General features: G+C 26.2%; 3 protein-coding genes across 3 annotated transcripts; 2 read left to right on the top strand and 1 right to left on the bottom strand.

Moving 5' to 3' along the window:
* The first annotated feature begins 1,511 nt into the window (after window positions 1-1,511).
* Window positions 1,512-3,483, top strand: LOC113551554 (PXMP2/4 family protein 4-like). Its single transcript, XM_026953852.1, has 3 exons — window positions 1,512-1,851; window positions 1,935-2,066; window positions 3,215-3,483. The coding sequence occupies exons 1-3, from the start codon at window positions 1,594-1,596 to the stop codon at window positions 3,377-3,379; spliced, it is 555 nt and encodes a 184-aa protein (XP_026809653.1). The 5' UTR covers window positions 1,512-1,593; the 3' UTR covers window positions 3,380-3,483.
* On the bottom strand, window positions 3,424-7,381 carry LOC113551553 (glutamate-rich WD repeat-containing protein 1). The gene is made up of 8 exons (XM_026953851.1): window positions 6,975-7,381; window positions 6,763-6,896; window positions 6,502-6,651; window positions 5,865-6,117; window positions 5,628-5,796; window positions 5,381-5,549; window positions 5,151-5,318; window positions 3,424-3,655 (listed from the first exon to the last, which is right to left on the bottom strand). The coding sequence occupies exons 1-8, from the start codon at window positions 7,165-7,167 to the stop codon at window positions 3,518-3,520; spliced, it is 1,374 nt and encodes a 457-aa protein (XP_026809652.1). The 5' UTR covers window positions 7,168-7,381; the 3' UTR covers window positions 3,424-3,517.
* A 167-nt stretch (window positions 7,382-7,548) lies between these two features.
* Window positions 7,549-10,569, top strand: LOC113553608 (histone deacetylase complex subunit SAP18). Its single transcript, XM_026957012.1, has 6 exons — window positions 7,549-7,671; window positions 7,738-7,823; window positions 7,886-7,992; window positions 8,148-8,342; window positions 9,745-9,824; window positions 10,452-10,569. The coding sequence occupies exons 2-6, from the start codon at window positions 7,749-7,751 to the stop codon at window positions 10,478-10,480; spliced, it is 486 nt and encodes a 161-aa protein (XP_026812813.1). The 5' UTR covers window positions 7,549-7,671; window positions 7,738-7,748; the 3' UTR covers window positions 10,481-10,569.
* Window positions 10,570-10,874: the final 305 nt, after the last annotated feature.

Genomic DNA, 10,874 nt, shown 5'->3' on the forward strand with positions numbered 1-10,874 from the left:
ATAAAAAATCAACTATAATACAATAAATAACTGAATTACCCGGCTTAGTTTTGTAGTTTTGCTTTTTCTCTAAATGATTCTTAAATCAATACCCAGAAGAGTATTTGGAACATCTCAGTGAAAAAAAATTAGAAAAAAGTTAAATAATGTCATCAAAAAATTGGAACATAAAAAAGGTCTGTTCTTTTGTACATAATATAAGGATAAATAGTACCTATGTTTATCGTATTTTTAATTTTATCATATAATTTACCGATAATTTAAAAACGAATCTAGTATATTTTTTTAAAATCAATAATAATTTAATGTAGCCAATGTTAAATGTAGGCATAATTTAATAAAATAATAGAAAGAAAATGGTGTTGACAATTTTGTCCGATTTAAAGTTGAGATAAATGTTACATTCCCGCAGTCACCCATCTGATGACACACTTATAATACTGAAGTATAAGTATAATACTTTATTCATCAATTGTCAATAAAAATGAATAACGGATGGTTTGAGCTTAAATAATTAGAAATAATTAAAATAGTATCTATGCATGATCTATAAATAGAATATTCTCATAAAGTATATTATTTTTCACTAACTTTATTATTTCAGAGATGATAATTTGATTTCAACTGGTGGATGGTAATATTGATTATTGATTTACTATAATACTGTATACCTATTCATATCATAAGCTATAAAAACTTAAACTTGGTCACATCCATTAGATATGTCAAGGAAAAGGAAATTTGGGGTAGGAATAAACAGGCTTCGCATTGGCCATTTACAAATATTGCACAGCTTCCGAACGAACAAAGAAGACCCACCCTTCATGAGGAGTCCAACTGACTAGGTATTAAACATATCTTAATGGAATGCATCACATTTTCATCAGGGAAAAGGCTATTCTATCAGAGTAGATGTCCACAGCGCTTAGAAATTCTCCGGACTAATTCAAATCAATAGTCGACTTCATATTCTCAAATCTATAATAAATACATTTTAAAATTAATTAATTATTGTACAAGATTTATAAATTTATTATCTTCTATGTACGAGTATATTATATTTTGTACGTTTCTTTTGTAAATCCCAATGGCTTTTGATCATGATAAATGTATGTTTTTAGTAAACGCTGTTTATAATTAATATTATTTTAAATAGTTTCATCAACAAATGTATATATCCTTTGTTATTGTTCATTGAACACTCATGCTTATTGCGGTACCGTGTATGTATTAAATTATAATTAAAAAAAATTTAAAAAATATATTTTATTATTTTATGCATAGACGCGTGGTATCTGATTACTATTATACGTTTGTTCGTACCTAAACAATTTTTCCATTTTTAAAATTAAAAATAAATAATCAATAACATATTATGTACCTATTTAATAATACTTGTATAGTTGTATGCGTACAATTTTGGCAATGGTCAATTTCAAGGTTTGTTCAAGATCGCCCAATTTTGTAATTGGCAACCGCAATCATATCTATAAATAATAACACGCATAAAAATAATGAGAACCTCCTAACCGTCATGCAGTCTCACAGCTCACATTGTTGTAGGTCCCGCGTGAAAAATAACTATCTTCAAAAATGACGACCGTCTTCGCCCGAATAGTAAAGTTTTCAATCGCCTACCCAGTTACTAGGGGAATGGTTTCGTATGCAGTGATATGGCCAACCGGATGTTTAATACAGCAATTAGCTTTTGGAGATGACAAATTTGACTTTGCTAGAGCTGCTCGGTTTGGACTGTTTGGAGCATTTTATGTGGCCCCAACTTTGAATGCATGGCTAACTGTTGCACGTTACTTATATCCAAAGAATGATCTCCGTAGCGCAATCATCAAAGTGAGCTAACAAGATTCAACACCAACACCAAACAGTTAAAGAAATAAAATTATACAAATAATGTTAAAATTAATATTTATCAGGCACTTTTGGAGCAAGTAACATACTCACCGTGTGCAATGGTGAGCTTTTATTTTGGTATGTCTTTACTGGAAGGGAAGACGGTCGAGGAAGCAAAAAAAGAAGTAGAAAAAAAATTTTTACCAACATATCAGGTACAAATTTTATGATATTTGTTAATAATACCCCAAAACAATCAAATTTTAGCTAAAAATAAGTTCCTACAAAAATATAATAAAAATAAAAATTTAAGATTAGTAATTATAATAATTAGAGATTAATTTTTGGGAAAATTTTTTTTAATTCATCACAAAAACATTTAACTGAAAATAGTATAAACAATAAAAACGCCAGTTTGAAGTTATATGAAGGCGTTTCTGTATTATCTATACAACTATACATTTTAGTGATCTAAAATACAATTTTATTTATTTTACCGATATACAGTAGAAACTCGATTAACCATCACTGTCGGGACCATGATGGTTAACTGCTATTTTTCAATAGAATAGACGTATATATTTTACAAGTGGGTTATAATTTATAATTACACAGTTAGATTAAAATAAACATATATGCATAAAAACATATTATAAAATATACATACTAAAAAAATAATCCGTCATCTCTTTTTATTTCTTCAAAGATCAAGCTTTTTGAGCGACGTTTTGCCGCTTTAACTGTTTTTTTTTCTTTGATGATAAAGGATAACAAAGAATGACGGTTAAACGAGTTTCTATTGTTCAAGAATAAGTACTATAGTATTTATAATAGCATCAAAATCTATAATTTTGAATATTTTTCTGTGGTTTATTATAGTTTATAGATATTAAGATATATGTACTTAAAATACTTTACGTTGTACAATTTTAATTATAACCATAAATATCTAGTATAAATTCTATGAGATGGTAAGTTGCCACTTTTGCCGATTTTAAATAAAATCAATATTCAATTTAGTTCTATAACATCAAAATTGTTTAGATTTATACATAAATAGTGATAATGAATTCACTAGATATAACTAAATTCTGTACAGTGAAAAACATCAACAAACAATTTCAAAATCAGACAAGTGACTATACAATTTTAGCCATTCCACCAAAAAATTATAATAACTTCAATTAGCTGATAGTTAACAGTTATTAGTTATCAATTGCTTATATATTTGTAGTTTTTAAAAAATGAACCTCTTTTTCTGTTGCTTTTTTATTATGATTTTGTTGTCTTATTTAAAAAATTATATTGATAAATGTCATTATATTATGTTGTTACAACTCTATTTTATAATTTTATAAAACAGGTGGGTGTAGCAGTTTGGCCTTTACTACAAGTATTCAATTATACAATGATTCCAGAAAAAAATAGGATTCCATTTGTTAGTCTATGCAGTCTAGCTTGGAGTTCATTTTTAGCATACATGAATCACTGTAGTGTGAAAAAGGAAAACACGTTAACCATCAAATAAAGAAACAGAATCATTCCAAATATATATATATATTAACATAAATATAAATTGTGTGTGTTATGTTTATTATATGTTAAAAAAATTACTGTAAAATAGAAGCAAATAATAAATATACTTTTATCTGTTATACATTTTTTTTCATATACTTATGGTTCTGAAAACATTGAAACCAGTTTGTGCAGTACTAATAAGAACTCCAGTAATTTGAGGATGCCAATGAAGTTCTTTGATGTGTTCCTGTCCTTGGTGAATAAACAAAAGCTGTGGTGGAATTTCCTAAATAAAATAATTGAATATATAATACACCAAATATAATTCATAGTAGAACCTGCTAAATACAGCTTCTTATTACAATTTAAGTGGTCCCCAAGGGTTATTTATCATTTATAACCATTAAGTGTTAACAGCATATTGATCATAGATCTGGACCTTATCTGCTCGGCAATACTAAGGCCTAAGACTTGTTTACTTATGTCATTATAAAATGTTATAGGTAGGGAATGGATTTTATTGTAATAAAAAAATCAATTTATGTATCAATTTTTCTTGAAATATGGAATAAAAAATCTAAAATACGTGAATATTGAAATAATGTATTAGTATTGAAAATTACAAAAAATAAATATTTTATAACTATAAATATTAGATAAAAGTAATACAAATGATGTAGGTATATACAATCATGAATATTATTCCCCAAAATAAAGCAATGAGAAATAACATATTGTTATAGGTTTTGCAAATAAAAAATTACGACGGTTTGGTCGGAGAATATTTTTGTAGTGGCTTAAAGACCGTTATACTTCAACAGACGTGATAAAGGCATAATTCTTATTCGCTATATCAGAAGAAGTGAATTCAATTTATTTATGTCAAAAATTACATATCTTGTTGTTTAGACAAAGAAGATGGTGTTAAACGCCGGCAAAAATCAAGAATTACTAAAATATATACTTATTTACCAAATATGTAAAATATGTATTTATACCTAAATATGTAAAAATATGTAAAATAAATTTAGATTTATTTCAATTAGAAAAATCTAAATCGTACACATTTTTTATCAGATTTAAAATATCTCATTCCAATAAAAATAAGCATTTAGGTAGAATAAAATCGGTTCCCTAGTTATAACAAGTAATAATAAAGAAAAGAAGATGAATAGCTTTTAATTTACAATATTATTCTATTAAATGGATGTAAATATATAAATTTGGACTAGATGCAAAAATCAAAATGGCCCCGATCTTTCCCATAAAAACTCGGTATTTTAGAAAGACCTTTTTTTTTTTACTCTCGTAATCAACAGATAGGCCTTTTAGCCAATTCATATTGCCAGTAATCTTTCATTTACACTACTTATTATTTTGGCACCTAATAAGTAATAATTACTTTACTTGGTAAATAACTAAGTATTTTGATAATAGAACCTTTACTAATTATCAGTGAATTTTATTTTATATAAAGAAAAAAATGCTTAAAAATTATATTTTTCAGTAATCAACATAAAAAGGAATATATTAATAAATTTAATACTTGTATGAGTATGTATGGCTATAAAATGTTTTTTTTTTTTTTTTTTTTTTTATTAATTTGTTGCATTAAATAGGTCAAATATACTGGAATACTTTAGATTTATAGGTCTCTTTTTATAAAATAGTAATATCTGTTTACAAGGTCTGCACACTTTTATGGTATAAATATAATACTATGTTAATTATTAAAATAAACATCTTATTATGTTAATTTTTAATTAATTTAGTTTATTTACTTTTATGTCATCTTGATCATTAGTAGTATCCCTTTCAACTGCTAAATCCCAAATTGCTATTTGATCATCATCACCACCAGAAGCAAACACAGAACTATCATCTGGACTCCATTCGACTGTTGTAATAGCACTAGTGTGATGTTTGAATACAGCTAGTTCTTTATCTTTCTAATTTAATGATTTATTATTAGAATTATATTACTATGTCATATAAATATTAAAGTATATACTTTAAACTGTCTCAAGTCCCAAATCATAAGTTTTCCATCATCACCACCAGAAACAATTAATGGTTCTTTTTTATTCCAATTTATGACATTAATATCATTATCATGAGCGTCAGCAATTGTCAACATATTGGCTTTGTTTGGTGCTAACCGTGTATCCCATATTCTTAGTCTGTTAAATAGTAAAGAAATATTTAGCTGTAGGATCATTTACATTGTTGGTAACATAAAATGTAATATATTTATTTACGATCTGTCTACAGAACAAGAAGCAAGCACATTAACTTCATTTGGAGACCATTGTAAATCTTCAACAGATTCTTTATGCCCCCCTAATGAATGTAAATTAACAACCCAACCACTTTCACTTGGTTTCCATGTATGAATATTTCCTTTGCAATCACCACTAGCTAAAAATCCTGATAAAAAAAAAAAAATTAATTTAGTATTTATTCAATATTATCAAAGACAAAAATTTAAATAATACCTGGAGACTTTGAAGACCAATCTAAAGCAAAACCTTCATCTCTATGTCCAGAGTATGAATATAAAGGTTTATGTTCAGACATTAATCTCTTAGGAGCAGCTTTACCAAACTTTTTTTTCTTCTCTTCACTTCCAATTTTACGATTTCTATTAGCTTTTTCGACTTCTTTCAATTTAGTATTTAAATCATAAATATTGACAATACCTCTTTCTGACCATACAGCTGCAAATACTTTGTCATCAACTGTAGTATTCTATTAAAGAAACAATTTTATAAATTTTATAGAGAATATGATTAAAAAGACTGGTTTTGGGGTATTTTATATGAATATTATGTTAAAACATTTAAGTAGAAGGATCAGAATATAGAGGATGTCAATCAAGGTAGAAATAGAGGAACAGAGTAGGTTATGTACTTTTAGTTTACTTTAGGTGTCAAAAAAATAAATATATTTTATAATTGTTCATTGTTGGTAAATAGTTATTATGCTTAAAATAAACTTTACAGTGCAGTCTGAATAAATATTTGCTGACTATGTGTTAATACTATGTACTACATTATTTTAATAATATAGTGTACCTATGATATAATTATCACAACCCATGTTAAAATATAAATAAAAATGTGGGTAATTTACCCTAATTCGATTAACAGTGCCCAAATGAGGAATTGAAGATATCTGTAACACAGGTTGATCATTAGATTCATCATCACTACTGTCAGACTCGACATCTGAATCATCTGATGAACTACTTTCATCATTTTTAATTGCATTCAAGTTGGATAGCTAAAACAAACAATTATAGAATATTATAATAGATCAATTTTTCACACTAATAATAATTTATACAGTGTTTAAATTTTAATTTTAGGGATATTGAGAAAAGTACGTACGTACCTTCATAACAAACACACAATTGTCTTTGGGTTTTTCTGCTTGGCTTCCGGCAACCAAATACATAGAGTGTGGAAAGTCACTACGGCCACAGCCCAAGTCATCAATGATCACATCAAAACTCAAACATGGCAAACCTAATAGTCATCATAGAAAATAGATCATTTAAAACAATAAGGATAGTATTTAACAAATTATCCAACGCCTAAATGTACCGGAATCGATGTCATGCAGCATGTGGTAAGCAGATGGATCGAATACCAAAGACTCGTCTTCCTGCATCTGATGACCAGGTAAGTAAACTTGTCGTGGTTCTTTTTTATTAACTATGCCAGACGATTCGCCGCCTTCGTCGTTTTCATTTTCAACAACCATTTCTTCTTCACTTTCATGCTCCGATTCAGACATTTTTTAGTAACTGTTTTTACAACGTTGTTCCGACCGAAGAGAATAAAATACCAAAACTAGTCACCACAACTCACTTTCCTTACTATAGAGTATAGGGATTAGAATTTGAACTAATCGTTATTCGTTGTACTCTGAATGTCAGGTCTAGTGAATAGTGAATAATGAATATTGACATTTGACATGTATTATCGTTTAAACCACGCGGACACGCGGTAGATCATATAATCAAAAATCACACTATCAAGTATCAATCTATATTATCAGTTCACTGAATTTATTCAGCTTAGCCATCACTAGAAAAATTATATTGACTTTGGAACAACTATTTTGTGATATTTTATTTTGGCCTTAACGCCACACTGTACTCAAAATGTTTTTATATTTAATGTTGTACATAATACAAATAGTAAGAGTATAGATTAGAAATTAGAATTAAATTCCATATTCCATAGTTCGTACAGTTAAAATAAAGAATACAATTCACGTCTTAATAAATTAATTCAGGTATTGTGTTTTAAATTTTTTTTTGAGAATTTCCAAGTAAATATTTATTGATATATGACATTTTAGTACTTAAGTTTATGCTTGATACAATAGAAATGGCCGCAGTTGAATCACTTGTAAAAGTCGAAGAAAAACCTGTTAATAGAGAAAAGGTTAATATTAATACTTCGAATAATATTGGCTTACTAATAAGTATAAATATTTTTTATTTCAGACTTGCCCATTATTATTAAGAGTGTTCTGTGCAATGGGACATCATAATAATTTATCGGAATACTATCGTGGCGCCGTACCTGGGAATGAACTTCAAATATATACATGGTACATATTTCTTAGTTTCTAGAGTAACAACTTCATATTTTTTTATTTTTCTCTCCCAATATGGGGTTGCTCACTCTAGTCTTACATTTCCATAAGACTATCTACCTCTATCTACTCTCAGGTATTAAACAATATTAATTTTAATTTGTTTTTAGGATGGATGCTACACTACGTGAATTGACTGGTTTGATTAAAGAGGTAAACATTGAGTCTCGAGTCCGTGGAACAACATTTGATTTTGTTCTAGTATCACCGGAATATAATAACTCAAGATTTAATGCATTTGAAATCGGACATACTGTAGCTGGAAATAGATCTCCAGATGATTCGAAAACTTTAGGAAACACAAGGTATATAAAAGTTATAGTTATTATATATTTTTAAAGCTCTTAAATAGGGTCATAAAACTTTAAATCGAGGACTATTCAACCTTTAAATTTGCAGGCCAAAGATTTTAATTTACATTTACTCACTCAGTACATACATTTCAATATTTTGTTTTTGAATGATTTGCTGCAGTTAGAATGCCTATAAAAGCTATAGTTCGAAAAATCTTGCTTTAAATATATATTATATAATAGCTGATTTAATTATTGTGTTGAAATAAAAATCCTAACCATATACAGGGTGTCCCATAAGGATTTACCCATTGCGATATCTCCCGAAAATCGAAATAATGGATATATTATGATTTTGATTTTTTAATAAGTTTTACAGGGCCAAGAACTACAAATATTTCATGTTTTAATGTAATTTTAAAGTTTAGGTAAAAAAGTTATAAAATATATTTATTTTTTTAATTATTTTCAAAAAAATTGAGATAGCCTTTATAGAGTTCATTTTACTGAAAATTAAGACGTTTCAACATTTTAATTTCATTAATTTCCTGATTTTTAATAATTTTTCTAGTTTCGAGAAAAATTGTGAATACACTGAAAGCGTTTGGCAGCCGTACGAACATGCGAGCGACATGTTTGATACATTGATACTACTATAGTATAAAATATTTCATATTTTATTTCGAAATTAGAAAAAATATTAAAAACCAGGAGATTAATGAAATTAAAATGTTGAAATGTCAATATTTACAGAAAAATAAACTCTAGAAAATGGCTATCTACTATTTTTTGAAAATATATTTTTTAACTTTTTTACCAAAACATTAAAATAAATTAAAACATCAAATACTTGTAGTTCTTGTCCCTGTGAAACTTATTAAAAAAATCAAAATTATGATATCTATTATTTCAGGAGATATCGCAATGGGTAAATTCTCACAAGACACCTTGTATTTTGACAAAATTTTTATAAACATTCCAACTTAAAAATTATTTTACATTGAAAATGTCTTCAACGATCACAAAAAGTATTAACACGTGTCTACTTTCTTGTATAATAGTATATTAATAAAATATATCATTAACAATTTGGGATTTTTGCAAACTCTTTACTGTATATAATATATACAAAGTGATTGTAATAAATTAATAATTTAACTCAAAATATCAAAAACTAATGACAATAGGGAAAAAAAATAAAATTATGTTTATTCCATTACAATATAAATTAAATGAAGTAAATTTTTATACAAGAATTATCTTTCAAACAATTTTTTTTTAAATAGGATTTGTTTTCAATTTTTGATCCTATTGAGTTGTTATTTGAATGCATATTTTGTAATTTTAATATAATAAATAAATAGGGTATATTTTGATTTAGTAATGTATTGATTATTTAATAATTATGTTTCAGATTTACTATTGGTGATTATTTGGATGTTTGCATAACTACTCCAGAACGTTTTATGAGAAGACCAGCACCAATGCGCTACCGTAAATAATTATATTTGTAATATTGTAGTTCTCTTTTTAATAAAAAGAAAAGTTTTTGAATTTATAAATGAACCTTATTTTTATTAAATATTTTGTTTTATTCTATAAATAAAATTTAAAAATTAATTTTCAGCCCGAGAAAAAATTACAAAACGTTAGTAACTTTTATATACTTAATCTAATCATAGTTATAATATTAATTAATATATTTACATTAAAGTAAATAAGTTAATTTATATTTTATTGTAAATTTTAAGTTGAATGAATTTTTCATTATTGAAAAAGTAAACTATTCAAATGTTGGTTCTGTTATAAAATTTCTGCTAAGGTATATTTGGATTTGAGAATGACTATGTGGTTTATATTGTATACTAATTATTATAATTTTAAATTAATTTGTAATAATTATTGTATTTTCACGTAGTATTTAAAAGTTAAATGAACCCATTACAACTATTGATTATTTATGTGCCTATTGTACATAAATAATAATCTAACCAATTTTTCTTTAGAAATGGTATCAAACTACAAGTCATTCAAAATATTTAAATTTGATTCAGTTATGCTAATCCATAAAGAAAACCAATATATCTTAATTTACACTATTAATTTTTGTTTTATTTACAGTTAAAAAAAAAAAACCTTTCAGTCATTGAACAATAATTTGGTGTACTAGATCATCTATAAGAAATCACCTCATCATCCTAGATAAAATATCATGTTCAATTGAAGTCTACAATATTTAGAAAACACGGATTGAATTGGTCAAAATACAATTTCTGTATGAAACAACCTATATTTATTAATTATCACAATGTAAAAATTGTAAAATATGGTTTAACAATTATATATATTTGTGTATTCACTGTGTAATATACTTATATCTATTTATTATTATTAATATTATATGACCAATTGAATCATTTTTAATACCAAAAATTATATAATTAATTTTTACTTTTTAAAATTTTTATCATAAGTAAAATATTAAAAAAAAATGTTTATTAATAAATGTGGTGGTCAATGTAAAACATGTAATACTTTAATATT

The sequence above is a fragment of the Rhopalosiphum maidis genome, chromosome 2 (assembly GCF_003676215.2).
Source record: "Rhopalosiphum maidis isolate BTI-1 chromosome 2, ASM367621v3, whole genome shotgun sequence".
Taxonomy (NCBI): domain Eukaryota; kingdom Metazoa; phylum Arthropoda; class Insecta; order Hemiptera; family Aphididae; genus Rhopalosiphum; species Rhopalosiphum maidis.